General features: G+C 48.3%; 1 protein-coding gene across 4 annotated transcripts in view; it reads right to left on the minus strand.

The window, feature by feature from the left end:
- MED27 (mediator complex subunit 27) overlaps positions 1-21612 on the minus strand; it is a 204257-nt gene that overhangs the window by 58893 nt on the left and 123752 nt on the right. For all 4 annotated transcript variants that reach the window (XM_047768756.1, XM_047768759.1, XM_047768757.1 and 1 more), the window contains exon 4: positions 13642-13735. In XM_047768756.1, coding sequence (XP_047624712.1) covers positions 13642-13735 — 94 coding nt within the window. The remainder of the gene's footprint in view (positions 1-13641; positions 13736-21612) is intronic.

The following is a 21612-nucleotide window of genomic DNA, read 5'->3' on the forward strand; positions in this document are numbered from 1 at the left end:
ACACGGGACAGTTTTAACTACCGAGGCTTTTGAGTATGTCAAATCCTCAGGCAGCTTTCCCTTTCTGGTGTTTTCCTATCCTTTTGTGCATGCTTCTTTTCCTTCTGAATTTTAAGACCAACTAAAATGAAATCTTTTAATTATATTTCTTCACATTTAATTATGTTTATTTACATATTATATTTATTCACGTTTATTGATGTGACTGACACATGTGGTCTCAACCTGGTCACATAACTGTACAGTTGTTATGAGCATATTCTCTTTCTTACACCTGTGGCACATGGATGTTCCCAGGCCAGGGGTCGAATCAGAGCTGCGGCTGCCAGCCTGCACCGCAGCCACAGCCACTTGGGATCTGCTGCATCTGTGACATGTGCTGTAGCTCACGCCAACACTGACTGGATCCCTAACCCACTGAGCGAGGGCAGAGATGGAACCTGTGTCCTCAAGGGCACCATGTCGGGTTCTTAACCTGCTGGGCCACAACGGGAACTCCGGGTGCCTATTTCCAATGCTTCTTTCTCTCCACGATGTTTCTGCTTGTTCACTCATTGACTGATTGATTGTCTGGGAAGGTTTGTGTTTCTGTTCTCATGTTTACCTTTGTACCTATACATCTTAATGCCCTTAGCCTCTCATTTTCTCATATCCCTTTTGGCACCCCACTTGTCAATTTTTATTGGTGTCCTTTAAATCTTATTAGCTACATAAAAACCAACGAGCTCACGCTCTCATCATCACCTATCTCTGCTACTGTGTTAAGACACAACACGTACTTCTGACTATACCCTCCTTGCCATTTTTGTTTTAGCCTCACACCAACAATGAAATGCCTTACACGCTCACTATCAGTCCTCAAGCTGAGGTTTCCCCACTCATCTCTTCACTGCATGCACCTCATCCTCCAATACACTCCTCAAGATGGGCTCGTGGGCACAGCATCCTTACAGGAAAACGGTATTTCTCGCATCCCTGAAAGGCGTATTTACCTTTGATTCCTACTTTCTTTGAAAATGTTGCTCCATCGCTGCCTTCCTTTTTTAAAAAAACTTTATTTCTTTGGTCTTTTGTCTTTTAGAGTTGCACCTGTGGCATATGGAGGTTCCCAGACTAGGGGTTGAACTGGAGCTGTAGTCACCAGCCTGCGCCACAGCCACAGCAATGCAGGATCTGAGCTGTGTCTTCGACCCTCACCAGTTGCTCATGGCAACTCTGTATCCTTAACCCACCGAGTGAGGCCGGGGATCAAACCCACATCCTCATGGATGCTAGTCGGGTTGTTAACCACTGAGCCATGACGGGACCTCCCCTGCCGCCTGCCTTCCCTTCTATGTTTTTGAGACAGCTGGTGCCAGTCCGATTCTTCTGCTTTGTAAGCTATTTGATTTTTTGCTTGGAAGCCTTGAGGATTTTTTCTTTACCTTTGAAGTCTGATCCCATCACTGGAATACATCTTAGACCTGACGGTTGCTGGTCAATTTTCCCAAGTACCCAGTGAGCCTTTTCAATGTGCAGATTTAGACTTTCAATTTCCAGGAATTCTCCTTAGATTGTAGTTTTATATACTCGCTCTGTTCTATCTTGTTTTCCTTCTTCAAGGACTCCAATTACGTACACGTTGTTTCTTCTTTGTCTGTGTTTAACTCCAACACTTCTTTGTTCACCTTAGTTTCACTCTCTTGGTTGTTTCCCAGCCTTTCTTCAATGCCCTTTATTAAATTGCATTTTTCCTGAGCATCGTGAAATTTAGTCTTCAATTCTGAGATAATTGTATCATTTTTTTCATTGAGTACAGTATATTCTTTTCATTTCCTGATCTTTCTGTTTCTGAATTTCTGATTTAAGGATTTGTCTTTTCACGGCTCCAAACACTTGTGGCTGTTAAAACCAGCGTGGAGTGCTGTCAGCGTGGAACGGTTTTCCTCAGGTTTGGGGTGTTTGTCTCCTTGGGGGTGGGATTTCTTCGGTTCTTTACTCCTCCAACATTGTATTACGAAAAATTCCAAACATCTAAAAAGTTAAGGACGCTGTCGGGTGAACGCCCGTGTGCCCGCGAGCTGGGTCCCACGCCGATGATCACGTCGTTCCGCTGCTTCACGACGTACACGTCATCTATCAGTCGACGCAGGCATCGCATGATCTGGGAGAACCTGAAAGGTGCGGGCATTCGTGTACTTCATCCCGGAGCAATTAGGCAAAAGCGCATCATGAAGCAGAGTTTAACGTTTGTTAAAAAGGTTTTGTGGATGTAAAATCTGCCTCTAGTAAAAGCATAAATCTTTAGAATGTACCATTTTCTGGATTTTGGCACTGGCACGCAGGCATACAAACCACACCTCCATCAAATGCAGAAGATGCTCACCTGACTGCCAAGCGTCTCACGCCCTGCCCAACCAGGGTTCCATCCCTCCCCAGGGCAAACACTGTTCTGACTGGTTTTTGCTTTGTTTTGTTTTTGTTTATTTTGCTTTTCAGGGCTGTACTTGCGGCGTATGGGGGTTCCCAGGCTAGGGGTCCAATTGGAGTTACAGCTGCCGGCCTACATCACAGCCACAGCCATGTGGGTTCCGAGCCGTGTCTGCGACCTACACCACAGCTCATGGCAATGCCGCGTCCTTAACCCACTGAGCGAGGCCGGGGATGGAACCTGTGTCCTCGTGGTTCCTAGTGGGATTCGTTTCCGCTGCGCCACAACGGGAACTCCCTGTTCCGACGGTGATTCAGCTTGGTTTTGGCTTGCCCTAGAACGTCACGTAAGACACTCACAGAGCCTGTAGGCTTCTGCATAGCGCGTCGTCCCGGCAGTTAAGGGGGCGTGTAAGTGAGCGCTAGGATCTGTCTGTTTTCACTCACACGTACTGTGGAGTGCCGGCATTCCTGGTTGTACTCACGGTGTGGTTTTACAGTTTTACGGGCTCTTCTTCTCTGTGTGGTGGGACGATGCGTGGAGAGGCTTGAAGTCAGAGAGCCTCCGTAACACTTTGGACCGCGACCATCTTCAACCGCAACGGAAAAGAGATCACTTCCCAAGTAGCCCAATCAAAAACTTCTCATGATTTTTACCACGGCTGCTTCGTTTACTTCTCCCTTTTCTTTGCTGAAGTTATTTTAAGACAAACCTCATGTATCAGGTCACTTCAGCTCTACATATGAATTATCCGTCTCTAAAAAACAGACCTTTCGTCTCACAACCAGGAGGATATTATCACACCTAACAAAACTACCCACAATTCCTTGGTGTCACTTGAAATGCAGACCACATGCAGCTCCTTCGGATTGCTGAGAAAATATTCCTTTAAGTTGCTGTGTTTGCATCAGGATCAGACAAGGTCCACACATCAGGCACCCTGTTAAGCCTCTCCAGTGTTCCATCCTCCCCGTTTCCCCCGTATCACTGACTCTGTGGGAAACACTGTTGTCCTGCAGAAGGTCCCGCATTCCTGGGACTTTCTGACTTTTTTTTTTTTAAAACCTCAAAGCTCTTAGTCACTAAAAAACCTCCATTCATATCCCTGCCATTGTGGCAAGCATTTCTGAAACCACTTTTTTTTCTTTTTTCGTCTTTTTAGGGTGGCACAGGTGGCACGTCGAAGTGCCCGGGCTAGAGGTCAAATCGGAGCCATGGACGCTGGCCTACACCGCAGCCAAAGCAATGTCCGAGCTGCATCTTGACCTACGCTGCAGCTTGTGGCAATGCTGCATCCATAACCCAGTGAGCAAGGCCAGGGATGGAAGCCACAGCCTGAGGGATACTAGTTGGGTTCTTAACATGCTGAGCCACAATGGGAACTCCCGAAACCACTTTCTAAAATTTAGTTTAACGCACTGTTTTGTGTAGTTAACATCCTTCTACTTAAAGCAGTTCTCAAACACTTTGGTCTCAGGACCTCTCTACACTCTTTTGTTTGTTCGTCCTTTTAGGGCGGCTCCCGCAGCATATAGAAGTTCCCAGGCTAGGGGTTGAATTGGAGCTGTAGCCACCAGCCTACACCACAGCCACAGCAATGCAGGATCCGAGCTGCGTCTGCGACCTACAGCCACAGCTCATGGCAACACCGGATCCTTAACCCACTGAGCAAGGCCAGGGATTGAAGCCACATCCTCGTGGATACTAGGCGGGTTCGTTATCGCTGAGCCACGAAGGGAACTCCTTTTTTTATACTCTTGAAAATTATTGAGGACCCCAGGGACTTCTGTTTCTGTGGGGATACAGCTGTCAATATTTGCCATATTAAGAATAATAGAGAAAGGTTTAAAACACAGACTCCAGGAGCCAACAGGTGCTAGCATGATGACATCATCTCACGCAATGCAGCCTTTGGAAAACTCTGCTATGAACGTGAGAGGGACAAAGGAAAGCAATGTCTCTACACCTCCATGAAGAGTTTTCACTTTGTGGGCCCCCCAAAAGGGTCTCTGTGACCTCTTGTGGCCAAACTATAATTTGAAAACTGCAATCGTACAGAATGGATCTGATTTTTGGAAACAAATGTCCTTGGAATTGTTTCGGTAAATGAAATTGTGTATGTTAAAAATGAAGTAGAACTGTTCCAAAGAAGACATACAGACGGCCGAGAAACACATGAAAAGATGTTCAACATCTCTCATCATTACAGAAATGCACATCAAAACCACTCTGAGGTACCTACCACCCTGCACCAGCCAGAACGGCCATCATCCAAAAGTCTACAAACAAGAAGAGCTGGAGAGGGTGTGGAGAAAAAGGAACACCAGTACACTGTGGGTGGGATTGCAAATTGGTGCAACCACTGTGGAAAGCAGGATGGAGATTCCTCAGAAAACTAAACATAGAACTACAATTTCATCCAGCAACCCCACTCCTGGGCATCTATCCAGAGAAAACCACAACTCGCAGAGGCACATGTACTCCGATGTTCATTGAAGCACTATTTGCAGAAGCCAAGACATGGAAACAACCTAAATGTCCATCGACAGAGGAGTGGATCCAGAAGATGTGGTACATATACACAGTGGAATATTACTCAGCCATTAAAAAGAACGAAATACCAGCATTCTCGGCAACATGGATAGACCTAGAAACTATCATGCTAAGTGAAGTCAGCCATACAATGAGACACCAACATCAAATGCTTTCACTGACATGTGGAATCTGAAAAAAGGACAGACTGAACTTCTTTGCAGAACAGATGCTGACTCACAGACATTGAAAAACTTACGGTCTCCGGAGGAGACAGTTTGGGGAGTGGGGGGATGTGCTTGGACTGGGGGGTGGAAATCCTGTGAAATCGGATTGTTATGATCATTATACAACTACAGATGTGATAAATTCATTTGAGTAATAAAAAAAAACACATAAACACACACACAAAACATGTTCCAGTCTCTCGCAATAAAAAATATTAAAAAAAAAATGAAGTAGAACTATAAAAATGGACTTTTTTGGTCAATCGTATAAAACGGCATTTTTACCAAAAAAGCATTTAAAAGAGAATTCCAATAATATTCTGTGCTGTGATAAAAAATGTGTATGCCGTGTTAAAACACGGGTACAGTTTCCTAAAGTGGCTGCTGCAGCACTGCAGGACTTCAGCATTGAATGGCCTTAAGAAATTGCTGAAGGATAACTGAAGTTATCAGCTAAGTCTCCGCATGCTTGGGAAAAGCCTGTTCTACTCCTTCAGAATGGCTGGGGGTGCCATTCAGTGCAACTGCTTGGGAAAACATTTTGGCATTTTCATGGGCAGTTGAATACTGGCATGCCCTAAACCAGCGTTTCTCAGCTTTGACACTTCTGTTTGGGGCTGGCACATCATCTGATGCGAGGACTGCCCTGCTCACTGTAGGATGTTTAGAAGCACTGCTGGTCTCTGCCTCCTGGATGCCAGGGGTACCCATCTCCCCACATGTGACAATTAAACATGTTGCCTTGGGAGGTAACCATCAGCCCCAGCTGAGACCCACTGCCTTAAACCAAGCATTTGTCTCCTAGGAGCGGTGCCAAGACAAACTTTAGCCCGTGGGTTCTCAGGAACATGAACAAGATATTCCAAGCACGCTGTTCACATAAAACAAAAACAAAAAATCAGAAAAAAATCAATAACCACCATAGAAAAAACGGAAAACTAAACTAGGATATATTATATAATAGGATATTTCCTATCAGCAAAATGAATAACCTTAAGCGAAATCAGCGGTTTTGAAAGGCGCCCTTTGCCCCTCTTCCTGTCCACACACGTCTGTTCCCCTCGCACCGTAAAAGAACCTGGTTGCAGGATGAGGTCAGTAGGCAGTGGAAACGCACTCCTGACTTAGGCTCTCCTGCGTGCGCCCGCAACGCGGGCCTCGTCCAGCCTGTGGCTTCTGTTCCCAGGTAAAAACCAGAGTGGAGACCCCGCCGCAGTTGGAAAATGACCGGCTCCCCGTTGGCCGAGGGCCCCTTGGCAACCAATCCCGCAGGCGGACCGCGCGGCAGGAACCTGTGAAGAGAGTGGGCGGCTGCGCTCTGGGGAGAAGGATGCGGAGCCCCTCCTGCCTGGACCACATGGCCACTCGTCCCCCCGTCCCCCTCGCGCCTTCTCCTTTAAAAACGGTCCTGGCTGAGCAGAGTCTGGACTCGGTCTCCAGACACAAGTGCCCAAGTGCCCAGGCCGCCGGCTTGTCTGATTCAGCAGCTCTCCTTTCTACTGACACTTGCCCCTCGAATCACTCGTTTCTGAGCAGCGACAGCTAAACCTAGATACGGTAACAGCAGCAAAAGAATGCTGACTGAAAAATTAAATCCCTGAAGAAAATATGTGATACTGCTTTTTTTTTTTTTTTTGGTCTTTTCTAGGGCCGCACTCACGGCATATAGAGGTTCCCAGGCTAGGGGTCGAATCGGAGCTGTAGCCACCGGCCTACGCCACGGCCACAGCAACGCGGGATCCAAGCCGCGTCTGCAACCTACACCACAGCTCACGGCAACACCGGATCCTTAACCCACTGAGTGAGGCCAGGGATCGAACCCACAACCTCATGGTTCCTAGTCGGATTCGTTAATCACTGTGCCATGACGGGAACTCCCTGTGATAATTTTTAAAAATAATTAAATTAGCTGTGGTATAGGTCACAGCTGCAGCTAGGATCAGATCCCTGGCCTGGGCATTCTATATGCCATGGTGTGGCCAAAAAAGAAAAAAGAAAACATCAAGTTAAGAGTTCCCCAGTGGCATAGCAGGTTAAGGAACTGGCATTATCACTGCAGTGGCTTGAAACACTTCTGTGGCACAGGTTCAATCCCTGGCCTAGGAACTTCCACATACTGCAGGTGGAGCTGGAAAAAAATTAAGTTAAATAGGCAAAATTAGGAGTTCCTGTCATGGCTCAGTAGTGTAGGCCGACGGCTACAGCTCTGATTAGATCCCTAGCCTGGGAATCTCCATACGCCACAGGAGAGGCCCTAGAAAAGGCAAAAAGACCAAAAAAAAAAAAAAAAAGGGCAAAATTAAAGGATATATTACATGTACGTATTTAGGACTACATATATTTGTGTTAAACCCTCCCTCAAAAAATGAAAGAATGACCCACAGAGGGAGAGATAACAGCTCTGTGGGCCGCGGCAGGGGAGGGACGGGGGCACTCACAGGGTGTAGGGCTGTAGGCAATGTCCCAGCTCTTGGGGGGGTGGCAGATTCCCAAATGTTCACTATTATTCAATGAACATGAAAGGGCCATGCCTGGATCAACGATGATGGTGTGGTCGCCCATCAAGGACCACAGTCCATTTAAAATAAAATGCCCAGCCCTACCCAGAGACTGTGAGGCCCGGAGCCTGGTTCCTGCCTGTCTCTGAAATCTCGTCTCTGTGCTCCCTGCGCTGCGGCCAGCCTAGCCTCCCGGGCTCACCTCGCTTCCTGCAGGTCTCTGCTCACAGAAGGCTTCTCTGAGCTCCAGCTCCCCACATCGGGCCCTCTGTCTCTCTCCGGCCCCCTTCCTGCCCCCAGCCTTATCACCAGCTGTCATCCTATGCGGTGACAACTGGCTGGTCTGCGTCCTCTTCCATTCTGCAACGCTGGGTCCACGAGTGTGGGGACTTTGGCCAGCGCCAAACAGCACCCAGTGCTGGGTCTTCCTCTCCTGGTGCTCAGAGTGTTTGCTGAATACATGTATGAATACATATACGAACTTAGCACCCTGGCTTGTAAAAGGGCCTGATGCTTGATCCAGGACTTACCAAAAAGGCGCCTCTCCACTGGAACTTCAAGGGCACGATGGTATAAATCACGTTTTAAAATGTGCTTCACAAGGAGCTGCTGAATCTGAATTTTCACACTGCCTACAGGAATATGCATTTCTCACAAACTTCACTGGCAGCTCTTGGGTTTAAGCACAAATGAACCCAGCAGAGAAATCAGGGCCCAAAACAGGCCTGTTGAATACTCCTGTTTCAAAGAGCTTCGGAGAGAGTAAAACGAGATAATCTGTCTAAATGGTTTAAAACAGACACGTCAGGAGTTTCCCTCGTAGCTCAGCGGTAATTGAACCCGACTAGTATCCATGAGAACTCGGGTTCCATCCCTGGCCTTGCTCAGTGGGTTAAGGATCCAGCATGGCCGTGAGCTGTGGTGTAGGTTACAGACATGGCTCGGATCTTGCATTGCTGTGACTGAGGCTGTGGCCAGTAGCTATAGCTCTGATTCAGCCTGGTAACTTCCATATGCCGTGGGTATGAACCTAAAAAAAAAAAAACGGATGCGTCATTCAAATACAAGGCACGAAGGTGCTAAAGAAACGGAAAGCTGGTAAAAATGCTTATTAGAAAGATTGAAAAAGGAGTCTGATCTGTTGCAAATCATAGGACATGTAAAGAAATATCAATTTATAAAATATTAAAGTATGTTTCAAATATCATGGTTGAGGTTTCATCTTTTTTTCTTTTCTTACATTTTTATACCTAGTGGATCAGTCAAAAATTGTGGATTAATATTTTAAATGCTGGAGTTCCCGTCGTGGCGCAGTGGTTAACAAATCCGACTAGGAACCATGAGGTTGTGGGTTCGATCCCTGGCCTCACTCAGTGGGTTAACGATCCAGCGTTGCCGTGAGCTGTGGTGTAGGTTGCAGACGCGGCTCGGATCCCGCGTTGCTGTGGCCCTGGCGTAGGCCAGTGGCTGCAGTTCCGATTAGACCCCTAGCCTGGGAACCTCCATATGCCGCGGGAGTGGCCCAAGAAATAGCAACAACAACAACAACAGCAACAACAAAAAAGAAATCAGGGTTTCAAAAAGTGACGAAAAAAAAAAATATTTTAAATGCTGAAAGAAGCCAGCTGCTTGTTCTAGTCTGACTCAGTTAAGCTCTTACAATATTTTGACTGTTTGAAGAAAATTAATAATGGGATGTTACATGGTAGATTAACTGCAACGAAATATCAACACAGCTAGATTTATTTTCGGATGACTGAGCTCATCCCTTCAAAGAACGGAAACAGGATTTATTACATCAAGAGTTATTAACTTGTACACAACAGCAAAACAGCCCCCGAACAGAGCAGGCAAAGACTCCGTAAGGGGCTGAAAGTTCAGCTCTCACATTAGCCAGGGCTTGGCCTGCACAGTCGATACCCAAGGCTCCCCAGGATGCCAGGGGAAGCGAAGGCACTGACTGTCCTGAGAGTCCTGTATCTTCTCCGCCCTCCGGCCGCCTTGCGGGCCTGCCCTCCCAGCGGGTCCGCAGCAGGGAGCGGCTTCTGGTCAACCACAGAGCCCGGCCGGAGGTGACCGCCACCACATCTGATGGGCTCTGAAGCCCGATGCCTCCAGGTCAACAGGGAAGGAAGGGCAGGCTTAGCTTCAGAGGCGCTAGAGTGACCCCAAGTCACCTTAAAAAGGGCCAGGTCTTTACACGGTCCTCGCTCCTTCCTCTCCCTTCTGCACCGCGAGGAAGTGCGGCTCACGGGCTGGGCGCCCTGGCACAGGGCTTCGCGCATCAAAGGCTCCCTGCCGCGTCCTGGCAGGGGCTGCTGGTGAAGGAGGAAACCAAAACGGGACTGCCAGACCTGCCCTTGGTTCTCGGAATGCCCTGAGGTGCACTGCCTTTACGCCACCTTTGCGTGCCTGTGCACAACAACATCCAGAAACCCCTCTGGACTCACACAGCAAAGCCAGCAGAGATCTGTCTGCACGGAACATGCTGATCGTGGAAGCCCGGCTGTTTACCCAGAGCCACTTCTGAACCCTCTGTACCAGGGTGGGCTTCAGGCTGCTATGTTTCACAACACGAGTGGCTCTGGAAAAAACTGTCTGCTCCACGGCCCCCAACACTCCCCCCTTCCTCCAGGGGACAGGGGCCTGCACTGGCTCCATGGCGCGGGCTGCAGCCTAAAGCTACATCCTGGTGTAGGTGCAAGAACGCTCACACCACTGTTAACTAAGAAGCAAGACCAGAAACAACCCAAACACACATTCGCAGGAGAAAGACTAAAGTGTGTACAGTCGTAGACTGGCCTCTGTAAAAGATGAGCAAATTGCCAGACACGACCACCGACACGGACGCAGCTCAGAAACAATCTCACAACGTGATACTGCTTTCATAAAGGTCAAGATTCAACAAAATGCAATGGTACACGTCCACATGATGAACTGTACCCTAAAGAGAAGAAAAGGGGAGGGTCATGGAGACGGGGGGTGGGGTGGCGATTTGGGGGGAGAGGCACACATTGCTTACGCTCTGCTCCTGGTGGGGTGGTGAGCTCGCAGGTTCATTATTACCCTTTGTAATGGACACAGTCATGACCCACGTTCCTTGGTCTATGGCGAGATACACAATTTGTAAAGATTAAGGAAAAATTACCTGCCTGCTGCCTGGCAGCCCAAATCATCCTCATCCTGACCTATACTCAGAGGCGGGAGGAAGCAGCAGCCCTGACGTTTGGAAGCGGTGTCCTGGCTGTGGGACCCAGGAGAGCCACCCCCTCAGCCTCCTCACTGTAAAAGGAAAACTGGCGCCACCTGCCTCGAGGGCCACTGCCAGGGTGAAAGGAGATGAGTCCCCAGAAGCCAAAGGGCTGGTGCCGGGGACGCCTATTTTATCACGTGGATTGCCGCTTCCTCTGGCAAGTGCCCCCTCCATTCCAGAGGTTCTGCGAGGTTGCCACGCAGGACCCCAACCCCCGGCCACCGGGGAGGAACAACCTCAGGGTGGGCCGGGACGGGGGCGGGAGGTGTGAACACTGGCACGGGATGAAAGGCAGTTGATGACAAATCACCTGGGCCACAGGGTCCCAAAGGAACTGCTGTCCTGCTCCCGATACCCCTGGAGCAACCCTAATTCTTGCCCCTCCTGGCAGGGCGGCTTTTCATGTCTGTGGGCATCCAGCATCACTAAAGAGCAGAACAAAGACAAAAGCCAACGCTTTTCGTGCTTAAGTCCGTCACGGCCGATTTCTGTTGCCTGCACTCAAGGAAGCCTAGCGGACTCAGGAGGAAACTCTGCACAAGCGCACTTCCGGCCTCAGCCAACGCAGCTAAAGGGAGCTGCCAGCAGACACTGCTCACGTGGGTTCTGCTTCGACAGCCGAACTGGTCTCTCGCCATCACTCTCACTCGCCCCCCAGAGCGTCCAGAGCACGCTGCCTTCCAGATTGGCACAACTCATTTCCCAAGACTCTCCAGAAAACACCTTTCACCTGCGGCCTGAGCCGTGAACAGCAGTGCCCTACTGCTTACAGCAACGGTCCCGAACCTCGTCCACCAGCCACGGGGAGCAGGTGACCAGCAGGGAGGTCGGGGAGGCGGCAGCTGTTGGTCCTGCTCTTCGGCCAGAAGATTCCCTTTGACCTCAGCAAAGATGTGTGTGGTCTAGAGATCTGCAATCTAGCAAAATACCCTCTCTTAAAAGTAAAAGCCAAAGCAAGCCATTATGTTAAAAGCAGGATTATCCACCTGGCAATGGAATTCGGAATCAGACCACCCGCTGCTCTTTCTATAAATAAGCACCGCCTTCTGTCAATTCCCATGTCACCTAAGAGAGATAACAGCTAGCCGGCCAGATGTAGAGTGATCTGAATTAGCCATTCCTGGCAGTAAAAGTGGTGTATATAAAATAGAATCCTGCCCTTGAATTGAGCCGCTAAGCTCTCTCATCAGTCTATGAAAACAGAAGCTCTGCGAGAAAGCAGATGAGGCTGACAGGCCGTCATGAAATAAAAGCCCGCTTCCTCAGGTGGAAGTAACGCTAATATTAGGGACCTGCTTACCTGTAACCCTGCCTCTCTGCTCATTCCCGTCAATGCCAAATTCCTACCTTCATCATGAAATGGAAGCTCGATGACCCAGAAATAATTTGAACAAACCTATCTCGCTGCGGACGCTTTCGTCTTTATCTTCATTAACTCCTTGGTCCCTGTCAAGTGTTCTGAAAGCAGGATTTATGTTTTAGCTGCTGGGTGTAGAGGATCTTAAAATTTCCCACAATTTGTACGTTTAACTGGGGCAGAAAATACGGCATGTTTTGTGGACAGATACAAATTGTTTTCTTTTTCTATTAAAAGAACACTGTGTTATCTCATTCACCGCATGTTTGAACCGAAAGAATGTTGGGGAAAAGTAGCTCATCACCCAGGGGACCGACACTGACTTTTCCTCACGCAGGGAACACCGCCCACGTAACAATCCCCCACCTTTCCCCTTCCGAACCATCAGAACATCACTTAGCCGAGGAAGTGTCCCCCCCGTCAAGGGGGTGGCTCCTCAGAAACTGTGCTCGGGGAGGGGCTCCGAGGCGCTTATGAGTACATAGAGCAAGGCGTCTCGCCACCCAAGTCTCTATGCCTTTCCAACACTCGTCCAACGCAGCATCTCTGTTCCCCTGTATCTCCCAACACACCTGTCTTTGGTGAATTCATGCAGATATGCAAATAAAAACATCAGTGGCGAGGTCACGAGACCAGCTTGCTCAGAGCAGACCCAAACCGGAAACAGCAAAATGGGAAGCCGTGACAACAAGGTCCCAGATGCCTTTTCCAAGAGAATGTATTTTTTTTTTTTTTTTAGGGCCGCACCCACAGCAGATGGAGGTTCCCAGGCTTGGGGTCAAATTGGAGCTACAGCTGCTGGCCTACACCACAACCACAGCAATGCCAGATCCGAGCCGCATCTGTGACCTACACCATAGTTCATGGCAACACTAGATCCCTAACCCATTGAGTGAGGCCAGGGATCAAACCCACAACCTCATGGTTCCTAGTCAGATTCACTTCCACTGCACCACAACGGGAACTCCCAGAATGGATTTTATAAACCATCTTCCACGAAAGCTGTTTCTGATTTAAGGGGCTGTTTCTGCTTAAGAAACAGAACCAAGAGCCGAGCATTCCTATGGTCTCTGGGATGGTATAAACAGATTCACTAAAACACCATGAACTGACTTGCAGGTGACAGGGTCTCACACTGGGCTTCCTGTCTGGGTCCCTCAGAGGTGGGCTCCGTGACCTCATTCAAAGGCAAGGGTTCAGTGTGCAGAATTCGTAACTTACAGACGGCCAGTGAAGAGAATATGCTACTTGCTATCGCTCTGGATTCAATTTCCATCCTAGAGATCCGACAACCCAGAAACAGATTTAACCTGGAGGCCAATTTTCTTAGACACGTCCCTACAAATAGGTCAGAGAGAACTTACCAGAAGCATGGCAGATGTTCCATTGGGCCTGGATAAGTGGATGGACATTTCAGGAAACATCCTGTCAATGCGGCTGATCACGTCGTCAACATATCTGTGTGGGAAAAAGAACCACGTGTGTGAGCCGCAGCCCTGGTCACAGAAACACACAGCTACCCTGTACTAAAGACTTCTTTTTTCAATTTAGGTTTTCATCAATGAAACACATTGCTGAGAGGGCAAATGAGGCTTCTGAGGAAAAACACGACTCCCCAGTTCCTCCTCAGTCTTCCAGAACCGTCCGTTGCTAGTGATTTCTTATGGTTTTCCCCTCCATCTTCCCACATGATGTGTTTGTTGCTGCTGCTGTGATTTTGGCTGTACCTATGACAGGCAGAAGTTCCTAGGCCAGGGATCGAACCCGAGCCACAGCAGTGACCATGCTGGATCCTTTACCGCTAGGCTACCAGCGAACTCCCACGTGTGCTTCTAACGCTAGTTCCTGGGTTTTCATTTTGAGGTATGACCTCGTGCGTATCTTCTTTAGATCAGAATTTAGCTCTGGTACCTTCCTGGTCACTGGGCTCCAGTTAAGGGACCCCGCTCTCTGTCCCTCTGGTCTAGGGATGGAAGCAGCTTCCTATTGTGTTCACCTGAGCTTGCCTTACTGTTTCCTGTTTGGCTTCTCATCTCAATTACCTCAATAATCAGTTCTCTGGGGGAGGGAAGGATTGAGAGTTTGGGGTTAGCAGAGGCCTACTTTTACACACAGGATGGATAAACAGCAAAGTTGTACTACGTATTATATAGTACAGGGAACTATATTTGGTATCCTGTGATAAACCATAACAGAAAAGAATGGAAGAAAGAATATACACACACACACACACACACACACATGTATATATATATATATATATATATATATATATATATACTTTTTTTTTTGTCTTTTTGCTATTTCTTGGGCCGTTCCCGCGGCCTATGGAGGTTCCCAGGCTAGGGCTCCAATCGGAGCTGTAGCCACCGGCCTGCGCCAGAGCCACAGCAGCGCGGGATCCGAGCCGCGTCTGCAACCTACACCACAGCTCACGGCAACGCTGGATCCTTAACCCACTGAGCAAGGGCAGGGACCGAACCCGCAACCTCACGGTTCCTAGTTGGATTCGTTAACCACTGCACCACGACGGGAACTCCAGAAAGAATATATATTTATAACTGAGTCTCTGTTGTACAGAAGAAATTAACATAATACTGTAAAACAACTACATTTCAATAAAATTTTAAAAAACCAATGATCAATTCTCTAGATTAAATTCCTTCTGTTTGAAATACCTGGTGTTATTCCTGTTTTCTGGTTTGATTCTAACTAATTCAAATTATATTACAGTTTTTACTTAAACTGGTATTTGTTGTTTACATTCTAAAATCTCTGCATATATTTTTCTTTTCTTTTCTTTTTTGTCCTTTTGCCTTTTCTAGGGCCGCTCCTGCGGCATATAGAGGTTCCCAGGCCAGGGGCTTAATTGGAGCTGCAGCCGCCGGCCTACCCCACAGCTCACAGCAACGCCGGATCCTTAACCCACTGAGCAAGGCCAGGGATCGAACCCACAACGTCATGGTTCCTAGTCGGATTTGTTAACCACCGAGCCACAACGAGAACTCCTGCATATGTTTTTAAATAGTGGAGCCATATAGTGGCTCATGAATACATTTATTTACTTGCACAGTGTTTTGTTTTGGCTGGATTTTCACCAGATGAGTTTCCTGTGTACTAAGTACAATTTTACCCCTTAAACCCTCTACTTGATTCTAAAACTTTTCTCACTACTGTCAAACATATCAGACAATCTATTAGTTCCAGTTTTTTCTTGAAAGGCAATCCACTGTTCTTCTGGCCCAAACAGATCCTCTGTCTCTTAAGATGCAATAATCACTGAGATAACCGAAATTTAAGTGCTTAGCATGGTGCATACTAAGGACTCATAAATTACAAATGGTCTTACTGGTATATCGCGGGCACCATGGGCATATTCTGCGAAAATGCCCTCTTATCAGGCTGAGTCCCTCCCACACCCACCACCCCAGTGGGAGCTCAACGAGAAAACACCAACCCGCAGCATCAACAAAGCTGGGCCTGGCTCAGATCCTCTGAGAATAAAATCACAGCAGCATTTGTGTTCACCATGCAATCCCGGGCACAAAGGGGATGTATAATACAATAGCTGGGATGCAAAACTATCTGTTAAGGATTCTACATTGGATTTCATATCCGTTGGATATGACAAATTACATTACAGGTCCATTAGATCAGGGACACAGAAGAGCTACGTTCTCTTGGGGGAGGACGCAGACTAGCTTTCCACTCGCAACATGAAAAGATTTCTGTTTGGAACCTGGGGCTCTGGAGAGAGAGCAGACAACACAACGCCGTTTGCTAAATAGTGAACCTCAACGGGTGAGCCGTGGAAGTCAAAACACAGTCTTGCTGATTGACCTATAATGTTTTGCTTAGAGAATGTTACAGGCAGTTTTAAACTTCGAGTTGAGAAAGGAAGGGGAATGCTCTAGAAGGCCCAGTGGTCAGAAGGACAGGAAGACCCACTGAAGGCTCCTGGCTCCAGAGGAGAGAGGGCTGCAGGGAGACCAGGACGGGCTCCGAGTGTGCAATGATGCTCTTATCGGCTCGGTCCCATCAAGCTACTTCCTGTCTCTGGAAAGGACCATAAGATGAGGATGCAGCATTAAAACACACATGAGCTCAGAAAGAACAAGAGGTACTTCGTAAAGGTAAGGCCCTGTTCTGTTGGTTCTGAAAATGGTTTAGAAAACAATCTTTCCTTGATGGTGAAGAACCAGGCTGCCTAATACATCATGCATCATCTCCCACGGTCCCTTCTAGATTTACAGCTTCATGACATGCAACCTTGGCTCCACCCTTAAATGCTACAAAAGAGCTGAAAAGAGGAAGAAAGGAGGAAATGAACTCATTTTTCATTGCTGCCTGCTGTTCCATGAAATGGTGGGACACACGTGGCCACCTTCATGTCAAACGTTTACACCAGGTCGCTGGGAACATTTCCGTATTTACCTACTTCTATGGTAACTCTATGTGTGTGGTTTAAACCCGGTTACTGCAGACTCTGCAGGATGGAGGTCACTGCTAAGCACGTGCTACTGGGGAGGGGGGGACAGGCAGTGTCTTGTGAACTGACGCTCAATCAATAGCCATCATGGCTCTCGGACAGCAGAATGCAAATGAACAGGCAGAACTTCAGCACAGAGGTAACACTGTAATTCGCTCTCCCCTGTGCCTTTCACCTTAAGGTTTCAAGATGTGTTCTAGAAAACCTGTCTCTTTAGTAGGCTAGGAATTTAGGGGAATGGGCAGGTTAGGGGTAGGTTAGGTAATGATTCCACAAACCAGGTTCAGTGTGTAGATTTCCAGGATTCCATGCCAACTACCTGACTTTGCTTTAAGCAGGGGCTAGAGCTCCAAATGGGCAGACAACAAACATTCTTGCCATTTCTGGATTCCCTCATGAGCTCTTTACTTACAAAGGAAGGAGAAAAAGAGCTCTTTGGAAAACTATCTGACGCGGCCATAGGAAAGGAGAGAGGTCCGGGCCAGTACTTTTTGTTCCGTCCCTGACCAGTGATCTCAGATAAAGCTCGGCAAGCTCAATCCGAAGATTTTATTAAGCAAGAATGCATTTCAAGGAGACTGGTTTCCATTCCCACGCCTAACATAAAGGAGATGCAAATTTCCTTTTTACAGGTGACATTATGTATTTGCCAAAAAGAGAAAGAGAAAAAGTCAGCCGCATCTTTCACTGAGGAAAACAATGTCTAAATCCTAGAAGCAAAAAATCAAAACATTTCATTTTCAAATAGACCCAACCTTCACAACGCAAATCCACCATTCGTGACTTGACAGAAATAAGGAAAAGCTTGGAATGGCAAATTGAAAAGCTGGAGACAAGATGACATTTTCTCTCTGCCAAGGGTGGGGGCTGGCATGGGAGGTGGTCCCCGTTTCCTCTCCGGCAGCACCTCCGGGGGCGGGGGCGCGGGCCTCGCGGAGCTCCGACCCGAGCCGCAGGGCCAGCACAGGTAGGAACAGCGCGCTCCCCGCCCACACCTGCACCATATGCCACCCTCTGTTCTGCGGCAGGATCAAATTACTTTAATTTTTACCTTTGGAATATAGGCAAACAAGCACTAACACAGCAGCGGCGACTCGTTTACACTTGAGCAGACGCGGTGCAGAGCGACATTAATTTAGTGCCAAATTGAGCAGTGAGTCACCATTTGCACATATCTGTCAACCTGTTAACAGGGTAATAACTTGGAAAGATTGCTGTTCCTATTTACATTACAGAGGCCCTGCGAAAACCGAGCTCACTGCTTGGTTCTTCTGCTCAGCCGATCAGCTGGCTGGCTGGTCCAAGAACCAGGCTTTTAGAAACACAAACTCCTAGAAATCACAGGTTCAGATCAAGGTGTGATTCAGAGCTTCAATATTTTCAGGTAGGAAATTAACTTTCAAGCAATTAGAGAATTCATCTCCCTGTTCTGCGCCCTCGTCGGACTTCCAGTGGTTTCTTTCCCCCTCCCTCCCTCGCGCGCTCTCCCTCTTTCTTGCTTGCTTGCTTTTTAGGGTCGCACCCACGGCATATGGGAAGTTCCCAGGCCAGGTAGGGGCCTCATTGGAGCTGCCGCCACAGCAACTTGGGATCTGAGTGAGTCTACGACCTACACCACAGCTCACGGCACGAGGCCAGGGATCGAACCTGCGTCCTGGATATTAGTCAGGTTTGTTACCGCTGAGCCACCACAGGAACTCCCGCCAATGGTTTCTGATCCAATTTCCCAAGTGACTCCACCAAATGCTTCCTTAGTCCCAAGCTTCAGCCTCAACTGTTCCACCATCTCCACTGCATCAGAAACAATCACGCCATCCTCAGATCCCTAATGGTCATCTCTGTGGCCCTACAGACACCCCCCTTTCTGATTTTCTTCAAGTGGCATGGCCTGCTCCCTTAATCGGAGAATGAAAGAACACTGGGATCTCGGAGGGCCTCTGCCCAACGTCCCCATCAGTCAAGGGACCTCCGGCATCTCTAAGAGGTGGCCTGCATAAAACCCCCTGGGACACACCTCACAAGGCAGACCCAGGCCCTGCTGGATCACCAGATTGCTTCCAACCTACCGACCACTGACTTGACCCAATTATCCCACTTTGGCCTTGTGAAATGACAGGTAAATATTTCCCCAGAAGCTTACAAGCTTTCTGCAAACATATATGTATATTAAAAAAAGACTATTGGGTTTTCCAGTTTATCAGTGTTTTAAATCGTTCTTGGATCACAGATCCCTTTCAGAATGTCATGTCTGCACCATATTTCACATACAATTTTTTTGCAGTTTATAGGCCCCCTGAAGTCCATTCATGGACCCCACGTTCAGAATAACTGCTCTAGAGCTGTTCTAGAATTGAGGTATCCGGTTTGCTTTGTTCCTTTCTGATTGGCAAACTGTATTTTCACTTTAGAAATATAAATATGCTGTGGCCTAGAGGTGAAGACAGCTGCAGTGGCAGCATGGGTGCACAGACTCTTACAGCTCTGATCAGCCTCAAGCCATGCGTCCACGCTGGAGCCCAAGGTTAGCGTCGGTGTGTTCGTTTTTATCTTATTTCTATTGGTGGCGGGGGGTGTGCCCGTAACATGCACAAACACTGGGCCAGAAGTGAACTCAGGCCATAGCAGTGACCCAAGGCAGTGCACTGACAGTGCCAGATCCTTAACTACCTGGAACTCCCGCTCGTTTATTTTTAAACTACTGTCTCTCACTGTTCATCTTTCCAACCAAGTGGAGGAACTACTTTTGTGACCTCAGAGGTCGTCTGATAGAGAGTAACCTGCCTGACCTCCAAAGCCACATCACCTGTGCTTTACGGAAGCTCCTTGCTTCTATAAAGAATGAGCTCCCTGGAGTACCCAACGTGGTGCAGCGGAAATCAATCTGACTAGTACCCATTGAGGATGTGGGTTTGACCCATGGCCTTGCTCAGGGGGTCAGGGATCAGCGTTGCTGTGAGCTGTGGTGTAGGCTGAAGACGTGGCTCGGGTCCCGCACTGCTGTGACTGTGGTATAGGCCGGTGTCTGCAGCTCCGATTCGACCCCTAGCCTGGGGATTCTATATGCTGTGGGTGCGGTGCTAAAAAAAAAAGAACCCCCCCGCTTTCTGCATCACTGCTTAAGGCAAGCTCCCGGGTGAACTCAAACTCAAGTCCTACGAGGGCCAAGATGGCCTGCGGTCCAGCTGCTGCTCTGTTCCGGCTTTGCCCGGCCTCTGCCTTCCGGTCCCGGAGCAGGCTCGTGCCACCCTGAACGCCATGCCTGTTCTGATTTCTCCACCCAACGCCCCCCCGCCCACACCCAGGTCAGCCCCGCTCTCACTTCAGGCGTCCAGGTTCCAGCTCTGGCCCCTCTGGGGGGAAGGCCTCTCTGGCGCTCTCCTCGGGCCGCATCAGGAGCACGTCTCGTCCCCCTCGTACAGCACTTCCAATTCTCCCTGAGTCTCCTGCCCCAGTTGTCATTAAGCAATTTTTTGAGTGATTATTTGTTTAATGCCGACTTCCCCAGCAGGACTCTCCACGGGCTCGCTTGACGGCCTTCTCCGAGGCTGAATCACAGCACCTGGCCTGGTGCCTGGTACCCACCAGATACTCCTTAAATAATTTGCCCCAGGAGCAGACAGGATATGGAAAGTAAGCTACGCAGACCCCAGTCAGGCAGTTAGGAAGCAAGTACAATGCAGATGAAGATTGAGGTCTTAAAGAGTTCATTACATTAGCCATCAAGAGTCACGAACGACGCAGCCGCAGAGCCCCAAAGAGCAAACCTCAAACACGGCAGCAGCGATTCTTCAAAGTCTTGCAGCTTAATATGCAGCTGCAAAATCCCTGCATCTGTTTCAGTAGCAGCTCAGTGCCTCTTAGAAGCAAGAGCCTTCTGAAGACGTACACTGCTTTATTGACATGTCAGTTTTCAAATGCTGGTTTTAATGAACTAATTAATTCTGCAAAAACATTAGTACAAAGACGTGTGCTACCAAATCAGGATGACAATACCAAGATGATAACAAAACAGAACGCGGAAGACATTTCGAAAGATAATAGGTTTTGCAAGCATTAATTCTCTCCCCCACACATTATTGCCAAGTATTTGTTACTAAAGTCTTAAAATAACTTGCTGGACAGATGGCTTAGTTCTCTAAAGTCTGACCCCTCCTCAAAAACAAAAAAAAAAAAAAACAAAAAAACCAACAAACCTGGACTCCAGCCAGTGATCCCGTGTTGGTGAGATGTTTAGCAGCTCAAACCAGATTTAAATAGCATTTACCCCACACAGTGTGTAAGATACATGCTGTTCATTTTCTCCACCCATACAAAATCTGAAAGTCAGGAATGCATATACTAATAAACCACCTTTGGGGAAAAGGGTAATACCCAGTAGATGACAAAAGGGGAATAATTTGCACCATCTGAAAGTGAGTTAAGACTTTCCTCCACACCTGCCCAGGGTGACGGGGCCGAGAGGACTTGGTCAGTGGGTGAAAACAGAAGGGGGCTGGTTAGTTACTTCAGGAGCATGAAGCTGCCTGAAACTCCAACTATCAATCTCAACATGCTGAAGAAAGAGGACTGGACACCTAGGTCGAATGTGCTTACTTCTTCCACTCGGTCAAACTCCTCAGGTTTGTACACTATGTGTATCATCACGTCTGTGCACGAGGCCTGGGGGTTCCCTCATCGAACGTAACAAAAGCAAGACCAGACGGGTCACAGACCGAGGGGGGGGAGCTCAGAGCCTCCGCCAGCCCCGCCCCGCAGGCTCCCGACTGCAGCTACTCTCTTTCAAGAACAGACACTCGAACTTCAAAATCTCCGTATGGAGACTCCACACCTAAGCAGACGTGGCCGT

This window comes from Phacochoerus africanus, chromosome 2 (genome assembly GCF_016906955.1).
Source record: "Phacochoerus africanus isolate WHEZ1 chromosome 2, ROS_Pafr_v1, whole genome shotgun sequence".
NCBI lineage: Eukaryota > Metazoa > Chordata > Mammalia > Artiodactyla > Suidae > Phacochoerus > Phacochoerus africanus.